This window comes from Solea solea, chromosome 3 (assembly GCF_958295425.1).
Source record: "Solea solea chromosome 3, fSolSol10.1, whole genome shotgun sequence".
NCBI lineage: Eukaryota > Metazoa > Chordata > Actinopteri > Pleuronectiformes > Soleidae > Solea > Solea solea.
In genome coordinates, this window is record NC_081136.1 from 14,887,628 (window position 1) to 14,906,736 (window position 19,109).

At 39.9% G+C, this 19,109-nt stretch overlaps 1 protein-coding gene across 2 annotated transcripts in view; it reads right to left on the reverse strand.

Annotated features, from left to right (window-relative positions):
• Window positions 1-390: 390 nt before the first annotated feature.
• The window catches only part of LOC131456517 (phospholipid-transporting ATPase ABCA1-like), a 124,607-nt gene continuing 105,888 nt past the window's right edge, over window positions 391-19,109 (reverse strand). For both annotated transcript variants that reach the window (XM_058624915.1, XM_058624914.1), the window contains exons 46-50: window positions 18,346-18,480; window positions 16,762-16,865; window positions 15,123-15,215; window positions 6,054-6,297; window positions 391-678 (exon numbers count right to left, since the gene is read on the reverse strand). In XM_058624915.1, the coding sequence (XP_058480898.1) occupies window positions 559-678; window positions 6,054-6,297; window positions 15,123-15,215; window positions 16,762-16,865; window positions 18,346-18,480 (696 nt within the window). In that variant the 3' untranslated portion in view covers window positions 391-558. The remainder of the gene's footprint in view (window positions 679-6,053; window positions 6,298-15,122; window positions 15,216-16,761; window positions 16,866-18,345; window positions 18,481-19,109) is intronic.

A 19,109-nucleotide genomic window follows, 5' to 3' on the forward strand; every position in this document is an offset into this window, starting at 1 on the left:
AAATAGAGAAGAGAGCAAATAAGAGAATATAAGAGAACACCTGAGTGTTTGACAGCTGGTATTGTCCAACAGGAGCCTGGTTGCAGGTAACAGGTATGAACCTCCAGTCTCAGAAACTGTCAATCTCAGTGCCTCATAACTGAAGGTTGTTTTTTTTGTTTTGCTACCAAAAAAAAGCTACATCCATTTTTAAGTTTTCAAATCTGACGTCCACGTGTGCTTTATTAATATTGCATCTACGTGACTCTTAATTCTAACTCTACTAAATCTACTGTATTCATCTCCACACTGGATGGAGGCTATATTAACAGTGCTATATTTTTGTAGTATTTTAGGTTTTTGATTTGTTGCATTAGAGATCATTTGTAGCTTTTGTTTTTTTACACACACACACACACACACAGACAGACACCTTGCACAAACAGTGCAAAGTGTATATCACAAACACTAGGTCGTGCCTATGTTAAGTGTATTAATTAGGGCTGCATCTTTGCAGAGAAAAATCACCTACATTCACTTTTGATTACAATAGATTGCAGGCTACTGTAGGTGTGGACTTTACACCTTCTCTTCCCCCATGGAAGGTGGCACAGGAAGCTCATCTGAAATGTCCACTGGGTTGTTGTAGCCCTGAGACTCTTCTTCTGTGTGCTGGTGCCTCGCAAAATTCACAAAGACCTGGAATGTTAATGAGGAAAAGTTACTCAAAGATGAAGGCAAGATGAACACTTAAGACACGCAGCACTCCAACATTTGCCTCTAAACCAAACAGAAATTGTAGTCCAGGCAACGGGGTGCATGTGAATGAGTTATCAGACGAGAGCTACGAAGCATCAAGTAAGCATCTAGGCTCACGCAGTGAATGTCGGTTTGACATCTTTGACCAGCTGAGAAAAGGAGTAAAAACAGTCATTCTTGGCTCTGCGATACATTTTGATGTCAAAAGAAATCAATCTTAAGTCGTTCATAAAAAGTCATGTGTGTGCCGTAAACGCTGCTGCAGTCCAGGCTTTTTGTTCTCTTAGCTTTCGCTGTCTGCTGCGAATTAACCACATAGAGGTTTTCTTTTTTTTTTCCTCTGCAGACACAAGCTACAAAGAGAATCTAAAATGATAAGAGAGATTTTCAGCAGCTGCGTGAATATCAAAAGTCATGTGGATTACTGGATTGTATATTAAATCTTAATAAAAAAAATAAAAGCCCATTTCTGAAAGAAACTACTCAGTCATCTCCATGGCTACAAACTGATACAACAATGAGGGACAATAACGGGATCTTTTCAAGCTTTTGTTTAGAAGAAGCTTGGAAAAACAAAGACGTCTGTTTCAAACAAACAATTAATGTAATTGCATAAGGTGTAGCCTGATTATGTAATTTAACTAAAACAAACAATAAGTTGTTTTATCTATAAAATTTAATCTATGAGCAAAGGAAAAGGCTTTTCGATGACTATAATGCACTGTTTCTAAATCTCTACGACACATTTATGGGCGTCACACATGTAGTATATTTAGTTTGACAATTTCAGACATGATAATGACTATTTTACTTTATTTAACTTACTCAGTTAGTAACTATTTAGTCGTATAACATTCTTTTCTTTATTCTTATGCGGGACAGAGACACTGAGCACATCTGCTGTTTACCAGAAAGGTCTTACGTTAATTCTAGAAGCAAGGGAGGGTTATGGAAACTGTAAAATAGCAGATAATCTCACGAGTGGAAAAGCAAGTCACACCTGTCGCACACCTGAGGCCAGAGTTCGCTTCTGCTCCTGGGATATCAGACCATCGGCCAAGGTGTGTTAAGGTCAGGGTTGTGCAGACATCACTTCAACAAATGTATCGCCTGCCTATCTGTTTCTCTCACTCCCGTCTTGGCCTCTGACCCTGTCATGCGCTGATATTGGCTGGATGTGCGGAGGTTTGCTCTGTATTTCATATTCGTAGTCGAGCCCAGATACTTTGTACAATAATATTTATAAGCACAATTCACATTTAACTTTCTGAAAGAGCTTTAATGGTGCAGTTGACAGCATTTTCGGCCGAAGACAACTACGGTAAATTCTTCCTCTGCTTTGTGATGTGATTCTGTATTTAGTCAACCATCCAGTCATGACCTGAAAGTCATGCACCAGCGCTACTGAGTGACATTCCCTTAATAACAGATGGATACGGGCATTAATTACATTACAGAGGAAGCATTTGAGTGTTTATTTGATGCTCGTTGAGGCAGAACAGAAGAGGTGAAGGACACTCAATCTCCCAATTAACTTTGCACTGTGCACAATGGGAAAAGGCCCATATATGCATCTACGTCATTCATACTGTGTGTCCATGTTGTGTCCTAAAAGTGCAGCAATTTTTTAACGTTTTTAAGACGTTAGAGTTTGCTTTATTTTTGCCCGTCACAAAATGATTAGACATAGAAAAAGCTGTGACTCTTAAAAATGAATATAAAAGGAAAACATTAAATTACATTAATTATCAAACAAAAGCCATTCTTGCTGCCCTTAATACAGCTGACATTAAGAGTTCTGTCCCCGCAATTATTATTAGACACAGTTTGAAGCTGCACTAATGATTTTTGGTGGCAGTGCAACCCTTGACATGTTTTCGTCATAATTGGTTAATGGGGGCATCACGTTAGTGATTCGAACCATTATGTGTAAGGAAAACACTAATCTCATTTGGAGTCATGTCTCTGTCAACATGATTCATTCAGAGTGGGCTCATCCTGCTCTTTGCAATGTTGACAGCAGAAAAAACCCCAAAACAAAAGAATGCTTTAAGACTGAGCTTTCATTTCTGCCGTTACTGGTCTCTCCCTTAAAACGAGGACAAAGGACCTGAATGATATGTTTGAACTGACAGCAAACAGCAGTGATCAGTCGTGATCCATTAGTGAAAGATTTAAAATTAGACTCGGATAAAGTTAAAAACAGAAGACAACACACTGGCTAACTAATACAAACGGAATATTTCCTTCCTCAATGTTCCATATGGGGTTTTAGCATGCACTTAGCGTTACATATTACATCATCAACGTTACAGAACACGTACTATTAGGTTTCCATTTCATTTGAAGCTGCAACTGATGTATTAAAATGATGATGTTGAGTTTGTTTGGGTATTCCAGTCATTAACAAGACCGTGTGATTATGCTAAGGAAATGTTCATTCTCTAAATCCTATTGCATATTAAGGAACCAAAAAAAGGCTAAATAAATTTGACAAAAATAGAAAGTGTTCAGCCATTCCACCGCAGCGGTCACAGTGTGAATGTCACACGCACAAAGCAGCAAACACTTCATATTTGCACAACATACTCTGTGTTTAAAAGACACTTAAGAAAGCCACATTTTCCTTTGAAACGCTCCGTCTGTTCTGCACTGTCCTGGCCACCAATGTTAACGCCCCAGCTCCAGGCTGTGTGGATCAATATTAATTGTAGTGCAAGTTGTGTGTTATACTATAGGTCAGGGCTCTTCTCTATAAATCACCAGCTGAAAAGTGACTGTCTCAGCCTCCACAGGTTCTCCTGCTGTCCCCTCTGTGACCTCCTGAACCAAGTATGATTTATTTACTACCTCTGATCTGGTAAATATTGACCAGAGCACAATGTGGGGCAAGTTCACAAAGAAGAAAACAAAAAAAAAATTACCCAAGGTTAGAGTTAATAGTGCGGCTGAACACCAATGATCAGCATAAACAGCGTTCTGCTGAAATATCCTCCAGAAGAAACCTAATCTGACTGTAAACCCGACTGGATAAAAGCATTTATATCTTCATAAATTCCTTTCGTGCCATAGTGGAAGGCTAATCTCCCCCTGAAGGGTATATATTTATTTAAATAATGCTGCAAAAAAAAAGGATTTATCTTGAATTACCACTGTGTTGCTAATGGCAAGCTTGAAATCCCTGCAGTGTGTATTGTACCACAATGTAATTCATTTAAATATAACAAAGCTGCAGCTCAATTAAATACGGAGGAAAAACTCAGTGTCATGACTTCTGACCCATGGTTTTGCAGTCTGTGAAGATTTAGACGACTTACTTATTTAGTTTCTACCATTTGTTTGAATTGTTTTAGGTTCCAGTGGATCTTCAAGTTCTTTCATCCTGGTTTTCTCTGTTGTTCGTTTTGATTATGTCTTGTTAGTTTCCTGTTTTATTTTGTAGGTCCTCCCCACTGTACACCCTATCCGGTTTTGCTTCCTGTGTTTGACATTTGACATGTTTGACACGTGATGTTCAATTATCCCTGCTTCCCTAGTATATTTAGACTCAGTGCTCTTCAGTGTCCTGGGCTATGTTCAGATTATCAGGCTGAAGTGACTCATAAACGTTTTGCTATAGATGTGGCTAAGATCTGATTTTTCCAGGCCTGAGTGGACGAATTCCAAATGTCAAATCTGATCCGCCTCACTTTAGTATGTGAGCCCCCATATGTGGCCAATGTGACATGAGCGAGAGCAGTCATATCAAAATCCATGTGGCTTTTTGCTGATACACATGCACTTCGTGTTGTCGTCTTTGACCGACACCGCAGAAGCATGGCAAACTCAAATAACATCGAGGAGAGTGTTGTCCTCGAGAGCTAAAGCTCACCCACCTTTTGAGAGGGCAGCTGTGTTCAAATGCACGACACCTGTAGTTAAGAATGTGAGCCCTCGTATCTGATCTGTAATGGATCTCAGTTGAATCAGATTTGCATAATGTGTCTGGTAATCTGAGCATAGCCCTTATCGGTTAATCTGTTGTGTTTGGTTCCTGCTCTTGTGTTTGCATTTTTGCTCAGCTTTTGAATAAAAAGTTTTGTTATGCATTTGGCTCATATTTTTGGTTGCGCACTGACAACTCATATCTTCCTCTAATCCAAGGATAGGCTTTTTAATCCCCTCTTGGTGGCGTGGAGCACTGACCTTCCTGAACCCCTCAGAGGACATCCTCACCCCCACATGGTCATCTGCTGCTGAGCTAATGGTAAGTTTGCAGGACCAGACACGCTCACACCCTGAGTTACTGATTGCATCAGGTCAATGGGGGCATTTCGAAAACACAGGGTGAAACCAGTCTATATCTCAACAATCAGGGCTGTGTAGTGCACTTGTGCTGGAGTACAATATGGGCTCTGGTGGAGGGGAACTTTGTGTGCGTATATAAATATATAAAATCTGTCTTGATCAATACTGGGAGCTGGTGGATGAACTATGGCTACGCAAAAACTCTGTGTGGGCCTCATTGGTCAGTCTGACAGCCTAAATGGGAGAAGAAAATGTGTAGGCAGTGATAGATCTTCAAATCTTATCCTGGAATGAGCAGACTACCATTAACTGAGAGCACTTGCAATGCTGAATTCATTGATTAATGGCCTAATGATCTGTTAAACTGAGCTGTCACAGCACAGAATTACAGTACGACAATAGAGCATGGCCTCAGATGCCTTACAGGGCGCCTAAATTCTGTTCCTGTCAGAGAAGACATTTGGAGTCAGATCATGTTTCCTCTGCGTATGCTCCAAAAAACATTTTTATTTTGTTCTCAAGGATCATCACAGAAATGATCACTGAACATCTCTAAGTGAAAAATTTGGGCTTCACTCTTTTTATCCAAGTTCAGAGAAAACAGTTTCTCCATCTGGATTGAGAGAGGGGTTAATACCACATTAATTTGGTTTAAATTTAGTATTTAATCACTGCAGCCGTACATTGACTGAACCTTTAACAATAATTAAAAAAAAAAAATTAAAAAGTAAAGACTATAAAATACACGAAAAAAAGAGACAAAAAACATGTTTTCCTAATCCATACCCACAACTGTAAAATACATATGCACAAATCACAAAACCATAGTCTTGTGAATAGAGAGACTGGAATAATGTACTGTTGCATTTCTATAGTAATAAAAAGAAAGGATATTTATTAGGCACTAACCCAATGCAAAAATATTTCCAAAGTCTATAAAACTTATTACCCTCGGTCTTTGAGCCTGAGTTTTCTGAGTCTAAAGAAGGAAACAATAACACCTAAAGTTGACAAGAAAAAAGCCTTACCTGATCCAGAGTGGTCTGTGACACAGAATAATCCTCCACACCAAGCCTCTGCTGGTGGCTGGTGAGCTGGCTGAAGATGGTGGCCAAAGCTCCCTCTGCATATGGCAGCTGATACTGCAGCGTGTTGTGATGCTTTTCCTTCAGGACACTGCCTGCGAAGGTCTGCTGGACAAAGTCCTCGACGAGCTTCAAGGCCGGAGGAGAACCACCAACCCTCACTATCAGCGTGTAGCCATCCCCGAATCTAGAACAAATAAGCAGTACAGGACAATAGGGCCAAGGACAAAGAAGCATGGTACTCGCCAAGAAATTCACCTTTCTTTAATAGTCATCATGCAGTGTGATGAATCAGGGTGAAGGAACTAAGGAGTTGTTCAAATGAAAACTGGTCTCATTTTATTGAATGTACTCCATGTATTCCATGTAGGGTGAGTCATAAGCAGTTATGAACAAAAGAAACTCAACATCAAAAGTTCAATGAAATTGGTGTTAGGTGGATAATAGACTCCTCCATTTTTGCAATTAGCAAAATGCCCTGCACCTACTTAAGCATAATAGCTCAGAGGGTCAAAAGCACTCTAAATCAGAAGTAGCTTTAATGCAGCTGGTGCATTTTGCCAGTGATCAGTAAGGAAATGTAGGGAAATGTTTAATATTTAATTGACAGATTTATTTGGATAAAGTTTAAATCACCTGTAGTATGAAAAGTGGCTTGTAATGCAATTTGTGTAACCTTATCACTGAGATATTCAGGTTTGACACTTCTTTTAAGGTTAAGCCTCACCACTCCCACATGCATGTATAGGAATACTACCTCTAGCAGCAGCAGGAAGCAGCTATCTTCAGTAAAGCGGTCTGATAAAGCTAGAGTCAAATACTTGGAGAATACTAGATTTACATTCCATGGCCAACATCAAGTTACTGACCTCATCAGTTAACTGATAATGTGTCACAACTTGTTTCATTGCCTTAAAGAGGCAAAACTTAGTGACTGCTGTTTTAATAATGTGAACATTATGGTGTGATGTGTAAAATGAGTACAGCAGAGTACATTTGCATTATTGAACAACTATCACTTTGAAAATATGTCAATGTGCTCTTCTGTGTGAGCGGCGTCCTTGGACATAAACATTGTCACAGATGAAAATGGGCTGCAGCTAATCTCCAAACCTAATTATAATTCTGCATCTTCCCAGTTATATGCTACGTCTGGTGAGCACCAAATAAGACTCAGTGCCTTGTTATTCTGTCGTTAGTCCTCTTATGACCCATTGTTTTCTACCTAATTAATTCCCTAATGTTGGATTTACCCATGGAAATGTCCATTGTGGGCCAGTACAGAGCTGCATGCAACAAGAGTCACAGGCCCCCTCAGTGGTAATTAGCGGTATGCTGAATAAACTGTCGGTCTGCACGATCCCAAAGGGAGTGAGAGGAAAAGTGAGGCTCTCTGCTGGTGCTGAGGAGAACAATGACTGGACCCCTTGGGTAGCAGAGTTCCTTTAGTTAAAGCATGATTGCTTGAAGATGACGATCTACAGAGCAAGAACAGTGTAGAATGCCTATTAAATTCTCAGTTTCATTAAGATTGTGGAACAGCCCAACGCTACCTTTGGATCGTGCTGAAGCAAATGTTCACCTTGCTATAACGTTCTTACATCTTACAGGATGTAAAAGGTACATGGTGTATGGTAAATTTACAGGAGCTGAATCATCTGAATCAGGAACATGCAGATTTTCTCACATTTGACTCACATTGAATGACTTCAAACTAAACTGCTTCTGTACTTCACAGTACTTGGTCAGTACTAGTTCATCCTTATCAACTAAGGATAAATAAGGCTCACTGAGTTAAGTCTGTTCTTGATTTGCATTGCAACTGTGAACCACGAACGGATTTACATCACACATCTGTGATATACAGACATTTTGAACGAGTTGTGATATGAAAAAAAAATGTAAGTATATTAAAATAACACACAAGGATGCAGACAGTTTGTCATTTCCCATCCTACCTGGCTCCAGGTATTGGAGGGATCTGAGAACTGTTTCTATACTGTGATCTTCTCAGAGGCTTTACACCAAAGGTGATCAAAAGCTTACCTCGTGTACTCTACAACAAATGATGTAGTACACCGCGGCAAGTATCATAACGTTAGCACTTCATTAAGCAGCTGCCTGGTGGACAACCCTTCAACCATACCAAATTGTACTTCACTCTGACCTTAGCTGTGCTCCACATTGGCATGAAAGGCTTGTCTAAGCATTTAATGCACAAATGGCATCATGAGGCAAATGGGAAAAGAATCATTCAATATCTCCGGTATCATGACACAAAACAAATTATACTCTCTAACATACAAAATTCCTGTCTTGCTAAGTAGTAGAAAAAGAAAACAACCAGTGTGTTTTAAATTAACAGAATATCAATTTCCACATTAATTCTAATTATAGAAAAAGCTTGACCTTCAATTTGTTTTTTATTGGAAATCCATTTGACCAAAATGTAGGTGAAGTTGAATGTATGGCTCTTCAGTTTGATTCCTCTTCTTAAGATATGTTCATAAATATCTAAAGTACAGGCCATCTAAATACTACACAACCTTTTCTGATGACTTTGCTGAACTGACATCTGTACATTTTGCAGTTAGGGTTGCATTTTTTAACATTGACGTTGACAAATTCATGGAGAGGAGGCACTAAAGGCACTGAGGAATTGTGCTTGAGAAATAAGCACTGACAGCAGCATGTGACTGAGCCCACACAGAACAAAGGACACACTGTGGACTGGTTTATGTCCAAGGGTCGGAACACTTCTAAGGTTGGGGTGATTGATGCTGAGCCCTTTGATCATTCTAGTGTTTTCTTGTACAGTGTTCAAAAAGACAAATTCACATGACATGCCTCTGAAAACACAGGTGCTTCTTCAGGCTTTCACTCGGGCACGTACTCTCCAGTGTCTCAGACAATAACTGTGTTTTTCAGTTCAACTTCAATATTAAAACAACAAATGTAATTGGTGCCGCTGGGTTCCATAAAGGCAAAGGAGATTGCTGGTAAGACATTAAGGATAAACACCTCAGTGGTCAGAACTGAAAAAAGACAAGGGCCAAAAAGCTGAACACATGTGGCAAAATCACCATTCAAATGATAAATGTTGAATGGGATAGATTACATTGATTCAAACAAATTGTACAACATCGTGGAGAATAATCCTATAAAAGTGCGTTGAGGAGCAAAAATAGAACAGTTTTGAGATCGGCCATTAAGATCATCCCAACACTAGTGAAAATCGCTGGATTGGATATTAGAAGAAGAAAAAAAACATAAAATCTAATACTATTCAAATCCCATAAGTGTTTCATTCAGCACAGACGTAGGCTGTTTACTTTTTGCTTTAAATGTGTAAATTATTTGTGATACAAATATTAAATGGTGACCCGGTGGTAAACACATCATCACAAATGTGTTGTTCAAAGTTTGGTAATTTAAAAGGCAAAAAAACCAACTTTATTGGGCTGATACTGGTATTGGTAGATAATCCAGGTTGAAAGTTGTTTTTGAGCCATCCCTAGTACATCTCAGACCACTTTGTGTAAAATATTAAAAACATGGCTGTGGACATGATAATTTATTAATACATGAAGATAATAATAAAAAAAGAGGTTGTTTTCACCTGTGTTTTAATTGGGTTTATTTGTGAGTGAGTGAAAAACAACACAATGGATCTCCTAACTTGGCAGAGGGAGGGGGTCTGGAACTAACCCATTACATTTAGGTGCAGACACAAACAAAATGCAGAACCAGGATTTTTTTTCATTTTCTTTAACCATAATAACAATTATATTTGTACGGAACTGAGCTACTGACTAAAACATCTACATCTACAGACACTACCACATGCTCGTCAAGTGAAATGTAAAGACACAATACCAGAATAAAGCATCCACCTGCCTCCTCAACAAAGCAAATCATCTTCCATTTGCTCAAAACAACATCCACCATCAGTAAAGCACACACTTTATATGAAAAACAGCCAGAATAGTTATCCTGCTTTGTAATGAAGCATCATTATGGATGTTTTTATATGATGCAATCAAGTACAGCATAAATCTTTCAACACAACTGCCACCAAAACATCACAGCCATCAGGCTCAGCCAAGATGCAAAAAAACAAACCAAAACAATGGTGTCGGGAAGCAATGCGGCTCGGGTGGTGAATGGGCGGGAGAGCATAATGAAATGGTGCTTGTTAGCAACAGCAAAGGGGCTTCTCAATTAGCGTCTCCTCTTTGTCTAACTTACTTTTATTTCCTTTCTTGGTGCTTTTCTTGGGCTTCAGGCAGCACTTTGGGGAAAATGTCTTTCCTTCATTCTCATCATTTTGAGTCTGCCTCCACATTCCCAACAAAACAATTTCTTTCATTTATGATACACTGCCTCTCCTCTCCTCATATAAACTCTGACTGTACAGGCAAGGGTAAGCTTGGACTGAAACTAAAACCGCACTTCACCGCATGATCATGGCAATAGCACTGCATGTATGAAATAGCTGATTGGCTTTTTAACTGGTATAATGGATGACTAACTATCTTAGTCAATGGATTATGTTTAAACGTTGGACCTCATTGTTACAACCATAGCAGCATGGCTGAGCCTCTGTGCAGCCATGTCCATGCTGCAGCTCTTGCTTCTTCATTTTCATTATTCGGGCTTCTCCTCCACACTGGTCTGCTGGAAAGTCATTGCTCCATGTAATTTAAAACAAACAACAGCTAGACACCGATAAGGGCATGACAGGCACAAAATAATTCTGCTGCCTTCCTTCATCTGGGGGAGTCTGGAAAGGTCACCCTCACCACTGGCAAACCTAATATTTGAGTCCACGGGGGTGAGGGCTAACGTGGGGCAACAGGTCACGCTGTGGCTGTGGTGGTCTGATGCTTTGATCAGGCAGGAAGTCATCCAAAACTTCCTTGGTTCCTGGAGGGGGAGGGGGGCAGAGCTCGATGCAGGAGCTGCACTGTCAGAACAAGGACCAAATAGACAGATGGGTGGAATTTTTTTTGTCTGGTCAGTTAAGAAATGTACTCAATGTCAAAAGATATCAAAATGTGTATCAAAAATAAATGTGAAATAATACTGTAGAATAAAAAAAGGATTTTTTCAATGCTTTTTGTCAAAAAGTAATTTAAAATATACATATATGTATATGTATATAGATATATATGTGTGTGTATATATATATATACACATATACACATATATATATATATATATACACACATATGTATACTGTATGTGTATATATATATATATGTATATATATATATATATATATACACATATATATATATATATATATATGCCAATAAAAAAATATCACAACTAATTAAAAAGTAACTAACTCAACTAGGTATCTTTAACAAAACAACAAAATAACAAGTTACTAGTGTCAATTTGCAGTGGGATGTGTCATTATGGTTGGAGAGGAAAGGGTGCTGCCTTCAAGGAATGATGACTTCAGACGTTATAAATATGAGTGAACTGTGAATAAAGGTGTGAGAGACTCATTCATGACCTTGATTTGTCCATAGTAGCAGTTTTTAAAGATTAGTGGTGTCTGTCTGCCTCTGTGTTATAGTGTATTTACACGGTGTTTGCCTGCGATGTTGTGAATCAAAGGTGAGCTAACATGAAGGCCATCATGAGGCCTGTAAAAGTTATTACTGTGGGCTATTCAAACATGTACAGTATACTTCAACAAGGACCTAATAAAATACCAAGATATATAGAGCACTTCGCAGACCATGAAGGGCATTATGTAAATGTATTTTCTTGCTTGTTGCTTGAGCATAAAAAATAAGCTTGAATACAAAATCTAATATCTGTACAAGAACCACGCTCACACATGAAATAAGATTCTACCAACAAGAATAAAGATGATGTGTATTTTTGTAGTGCAGTCAGATATGCATGGCATATGTACAGTACACCTTCTGTGTCCGTCAAAGTCTCAATTACACGTTCATTGCAAAAGCATTGTAAACCGTGTGGAGAACGATTTCGTCCACCGTCTCTGCCAGTGACACGCACTTAAAAGCTGTAAACTATTGAGATAATGGCACACCTGCAGAGCTGTGGCACAGACAGAGTGGGAAGAACTTTATTGGACTTCTCAACATCAACTTCAGGGGATTGATCCAAACTTTTAAACACGGCTCTTGTAAAAACTCTCCTGTGCCCTCAGTGCATTACCTTAATGCATTAAACACACCCCACCCCCAACTTTTATATCATGCCTTGCTTGGAGCAAGGGGGAAATAAGACTCCAGACTGTGGTGTGTACTTACTGAGGGTACTATATGAAGTATTGAGTGATATCAATCATTGGAAAATCCTGCCTTGGCTAGTGGGTGGCCTTCCTAACTGACAAGATTATAGGGGCGCTTTTGAAGCGGCTTTTATTGGTTCCTCCACTTCATTTGGGTTTACTTAACACCTGGGAACTTTCATATTGTACACGCTGCTGGTGCTAAAGCACTATTTACAGCCTCTTGTACTTTTTTCAGCTTTACTCCTCCTTTTCCATCAGCCTTTCATAAACACCTTGAATGGTGATTGATTTGAGGGGCTCAGTCTCAGGACAGGTAATGAGGATGTTTTTAACCAAAGATAAAGATAATGAATGAGTTTCTTAAAATAGCCACACTACTGCTCAGATTACAAGAGTCAAACCACATCCCTAGCCCTTTTTTTGACATGCCAGCTACTTCTACAGTAGTTTAAATGGATTATTTTGGCTGGAATGAGGCTTGATTAATACACAGAGAGGTTGTTAAAGCAGCAGCAGGGCATCTCAGTGATAAAGATGGGGTTACCACTGAAGCCGCACTAACAAGCATGTACATGGCTCGGTTGGAAGTCTTGCCACCTAAGAGCAGCAGCAGCAGGAAGAATAAAAAAAGAGGAGATGGTGAGAGGTTTTTGAAGGAGATGGGTAGGGGGAAGAGAGTGACGGAGGCAGGGGCTGATGTGAATGTAGTTGGGTGAACATGTATTACATGTGCGCAATAGGGGGTCAATGTGTGAGAGACGCCATGTGATGATATTCCACACCCCTTTCAGGCGATTGTAATCAAAAAAGAGATGGAGAAACTGGGGGTGGGGGCAGGAAGAAGAACAGGACCCCCAGCTTTGCAGGTCAGCTGCTCACGCCGTGTGACAACAGTGTGCAGTCTGCCTCACCGACCAGTCAGTCCTCCACCCTCTCTGCACCAATCTCCTGCTGTCTGATGGAACTCTTCCCATCTATAAACCAGCAGCAGACTCTGCCCCTCCATTACCACATCATGAACATAAACATGAAATACTGGTTTCACCCCACACAAAGCTGAATTGATAAGGCTCAAGCAACCTTAATGAATGTAGACCACATGCTTAAACAAGGGTGGGAGGGGTTTGTGTGTGTGTGGGGGGGGGGGGGGGCATGGCAGCACAAACATGTGGCAGCATAGTGACATGAAAGGAAAACAGAGAAGACAGTCCTTAATTGCCTTTTCAGTCATTAACAGGGTCCCACACCTCATGAAACATTAATTACACAAAGTGCTTTGGAGATAGGGATGCTTAATTAGAAATGATTCACTGCGCGGTGAGAACTAAGAGATAACATTTCAGTGGCATGTAAATTGTCCAACATGAGATATAAAATAAGCACGCAAAAAAAACGTCACGCTTATCTGGCTCCTTCTCACTTGCCTGTCTAGTGAAGAGCTATTCTCTTCTGCTTGATAATATGTTGAGTGAAGTAGGACACGTGTTAACCCTCTGTTCTCCAGACCTGTTTTAGCTTTTAGCTCATAAATTATTTACAACCCTGCTCTTCCCCCTACAGACAGAATGCAATTGACACAGAAGATCTGACAATTACCTTAACATCTGGGAGGGACGGATTTGGACAGTGCTCTCCCACTCTTTGCATGTAAACTCTCCCTTATTTGCATTCTTTTTAAACATTTTCTCCCGTAGATTGGTCTTAAAGCATGGCCAATCATATGACATAACTGCTCTTAAAGGAAAATACCCTTGACACTTGTATCCCTCCTTGCTCGTTCAGGCGTTTCCTCTAAACCTCTGTATGACTTGAAAAATGGTCTGCTCCACCCCTCATCCCAGGTGTATTGATCTTTCTTTCCACCCGGCGATTGTCACCGCATATTCTTGTCGTGAGTGCAGTCCTTGCGTGTGTGTAATGTCCTTCCTCTTATAAGATCACACAATGTAGTGGTAATAATGTCACCAGACTGTACCTAAGGTAATGGATCGTTCCTCAGTGTTACACGCTGGGCTTGGGGCATAAATGCTGGCCTTGGGAAATGTCAGCTGAAAATCAGAGAGCCAACCTGAGTGCTTAGAGCTAACGGCAGGAGATATCTGGGGTGGAGATGTAGCAAAACACATTAAGAGACATGCACAAAGCCTATTAAGGGTGTGCATAAGGACAAGGATGGTGAAAATGGAATCAATGTGTCTAGAGGGAAACAACTATGAAAATGAGATAATGGTCAGAGATTTGAGAGACAGACCTGACTGTCAGCACAAAGGCTCCTTATATGAATCTTTTCATGTAAAATCAATACGATTTTTTCTATGGGTCTATGCCAAAAAAGGGGAGAGGCATATTTAGCTTAGTGCACCAAACCACATGAGACATACCTCTTCCAGGTAAGCAAAATAAATGAATACATTATTGTTCCGCACACATGAAGCTGCAAAGAGCCAGAAACTGAAGTTGTATACACTAAATAAAAACTTAAGGACACACATAAACGCTAAGTTTCTTTCTCTGTGACTGGAACCAAAGGCTGGTGAGCTTGACTTAGAATTACAGCCAGTTTCATGAATCAAAAATGTGATGGAGTCTACTGACCAGCAGCCCTAGAGTTGGGAATATGAATAGACACCAAGCTAAGCTGTGGAGTTAAGGTGCCATTCCACTGGCAATGAAATGTATTGTTCTGTTTTTACAGAATGTTCCGTTTTTAGGTGGAAAAAGAAGACACTAACCTGCTCTTTAGATGTTGGATGCTTCCGAGACACTTGAAGCGACCATTGACCATGATGGCCATTCGTGTGCACAGTGCCTCACACTCCTCCATGCTGTTGAAAGGAGGAATATTTCAGTATAATACATTTCCTTGGATAGTATTTCCTTTACAGATACAGTGAGAGAGACAATAGAAACTCTGTGTAATGGCTGTTTTTGAGATGCCTGTCTTTCTCATTCTAATGCTAAAATGTACTCGATCATGACAAGAACACTGTTCCTAGATGTCTGTATAATGGATACAGCTCATCCAATTTTAGACTTTGTTCACTCACAATTTTCTCCTTTCACAGCTAGTTTAAGTTTGACTTTGAAAACATGTCTGACACCTCAAATGAACAAAACATGTTGTAATTGGAGAGACGGTGAGGGGCCGCCTGCAATTTTTTTTATGATCTTTTTTTTGGGTGTCGGACTGGAGTCATTTGTTGCTGAGGCAAAAACCTGTGAACCCTTTCTGTGGAATTGTTCAATTAGGATTATGACTTTGTAAAACCTGGTGTATCTGACACCAGGTCATGCCATGGACAATAATTGGAGGCAGCTCTGACACACTGCAACCATGTCACACAAATGTTCAACACAAGTAATGAAGGCAATGTAGTCCAAATAAAACAGCCGCACAGATTATTCACATAAACTGCCAGGAACACTGATGACACAAACACTGAGGCAATTTGGGAAATTGGAAAATGAAGAGGTATTTTAATTGTAAAAAAGGATCTAAATCAGGTTGGCCCATCAAGTTTGTAAGCTGCAGTGTGCAAATTTTGTTGTTGTTATTATTCTGCTGATGAAAATAACATTGTAACATTATTTGTATGATGTGTCCTTCATCTGAAAACCAGTTATGTCATGCAATACTATCAGCCCTGACTGAGCGAGCATTTCTGTGTATACAGTGACTGTGCTAGAGCAGGTGGAGACTGGAAGCGTCAGCTTTTTGAGCAGTAGAATTCACTTCTGAAACTCCTTTGCAGCCATCTTTCCCTACTAACGCAGAGTTACAGTTGTCTCCGTCTGTCTTGACCTAAAACAAATCACTTCCTGTGTACAGAGTGGGAATGAGGCCGGGTGAGACAAGGTCTAAACACAACTATACTGGGAAACATACGATAGCTGATAGGCTTCATCAGCACTGTGGGAACCCATTTGACACTGGTTTAAAAGTAACGTTCATATGTTTATGTTTAAAAGTTGTGGACTATAGATTTAAGCTTCACAAATAAATCTATATTTTTTCCTCTCTCAAAAGTAAGGAAACGTAAATTTGCCCCAGGAAATCGAGGATACTGAACAGAATTCAGGACAGTTATTGACAGTTTTTTTCTTTTCGTGGTGGAAAAAATGACAACAATCAGTCAATATGCCCTCGTGCTTCATGAAAGCTTTTGAACAGCAAATGTGTTTTCAGGCAACTAACAGTAACTGAAACACAGGAAACAATATCTTTCAGCTAAAGTGTAACTCAAATCACTGCACATTCATTTTATGGACAATTTGGCAGCTGTGCTTTCTATATGATGACTGAAAATAGATCTTGCTGGGTGAAGCATGAATGTGTCAATGAAAATCAATAGATATATAGTGAGCGTGTACCTGTGCGACGTGAGAATGACCGAGCGTCCCTCTTTGATGATACTTAGGATGCAGTCCCACAAGAAGCGCCGGGCTTTGGGGTCCATCCCAGTCGTTGGCTCATCCTACAATAAATGCAAACTCTTTAACATTGTTTATAATACATGACACATTGGGAAATCATTGTGGAATGTATTGTGTCGTGGTTTACGTGGGTTACACAGAAATAGGTGATGGCCAAAAGGAAATACCAACATAAACAAGTAGAGAATTGTCATGAGTGACAATAAACAACACAAAGAAGGTGACAAATTCAACAAGTCATTTTTTGCCCTGACATGAAATGTTCATTTAATTTCTTATCCATCGACAATACATCATATAAATCTAGGTGTATCCGCAGACTACTCACAGAATGCACACAATGCAGACGTGTACTGAAACACTCTCCAAATACACACACACAGTCTCAGTGACTCAATGCTGTTTCTTTTCCTTAAGGCTAGTCTGTCCTTGCATGATTAGAGAGTGACAGTACTCAGTCCATTGCCTGGTTTCGTTCCAGGTCTGGTTTTGCCTCACTAGCAGAATCCTACAAATCCCATGGGGCATTTCCATCACTGTGCCCAATGTGTCCGTCTGCAAACCGAACATGGCAGTGCTTCAAGGCTGCCTGGGATAGTAACAGAATACTGAAAGTGACACAGACACTGACGACACATTATCCCACTGCCTCAAAGTGAAGGCGAGCCATGCTCAGGCGAGTAAATCAGGAGTTTCAGAACAGTGGAGCTTTATAGTCTGCAAACAGAGCCAGAAAACTGAAATGGCCACAAAGATTATTCAGTAAATGTAATTTACTGTGGAATTCCATTACCTGACTAAAATTGTTATTAGGGGCATAATTCAAAGAATTGCTTTCAATTATGTAAAGTCGTATTTTATATTTATCAGTTTATGAGCAACATAGTGAATTCTAGCTGTTAAATATTTATTGCAGAGCATTAACAAATAAATATATATAATTTTAAATATTATGTTTCTTAACAATTCAACAATTTTTACTTTTCGCATTATTTGACCATGTGGCACTGTGGTTGGGACAACCCACTTCACATTAATGCTACTTTATTGTATACATGTGATGTAGAAAATTCTCTATCATGATATGATTAATCTGTCAGTCAGTGAGGAAATGCTAACGCTTTCATTTTAAAGTCTTAATGAATACAACTTTAATATATACATAACGTTCTGTGTGCATTACAAATTGGTTCTTCCCTCACAAACACTAAAACATGACCAGAAATTGACCACTGAAAGGAACACCATGTCTATTCAAAAGAAATGTGTTTTTCATCCATAAGTTAATTCAGTGAGGATTTGCAATAACTTTGCTTTTGAAAGCGTATATTAGCCCAAACATCTTCCAACTACAGTCTTGTCTCTGTGCACTTGTAAAAAGAAAATAACTGATCTGAGGTAACACCGAATCTGCACCACATAAATATTGATTTTTAAGTATTGCACTCACAAGTCTTAATAACACAGAAGCGTAGCACATTGTTCCCTAATGTACACCACATCAGTGAAGCCGTATCTTACCAGGAAGATCACTGGAGGACAACCAATCAGGGCTATAGCAGTAGAAAGTTTTCGTTTGTTCCCACCGCTGTAGGTTCCTGCTGACTTGTTGGAATATTTGATCAGCCCCAACTTCTGGATCCCCCACTCAGCCACCTAGTGAATACAGAAAGAAAAGGTAAATATTACGATGTCAAGAACAGTGTTTGCTGAAGGGCAGCAACCAGGTATCTTTCCATGCACATGTGCATGATGCATCCTTGATCATTGTCATTGTTGAGCAATACTATCAGACCTGACTGAGGGAGTGTTTGTGTGTATAGGCTGGCAGCACAGAGACGGGTGAGGAGGAGGAGAGGCATTTATCCCGTGAAGCTGCTGGATGACCAGGTTTTATGTGCAGTTGCATAACCTCCTGGAAATGTTACTGGGTGCCTCTTTGTGTTTTCAGTCAACTTGTGCAGTGTTGCGTCACATGGGAACTTCAACATGTGACACAAGATCTACAGTAATTGGTCTGTATTTATATTGGGCTTTTCTTGTCTTGATGACCACTCAAAGCTGCTTTAGTCTAAAGTTTTGGCCATTCACAGCCATTCATACAGTGCAGCACATTGTCACATCTTTGATACCTATTCACATGCTGCCAGCACAGCTGTCAGTAGCATCCTGGGGCAAAGTATCTTGCCAAAGGACACACGGGCACACTGACTAGCTGAGCCGGGAATCTTAGACGACTGGCTCTACCAATGAGCTGCCGTCGCCTCTATAACACTATACTGAGA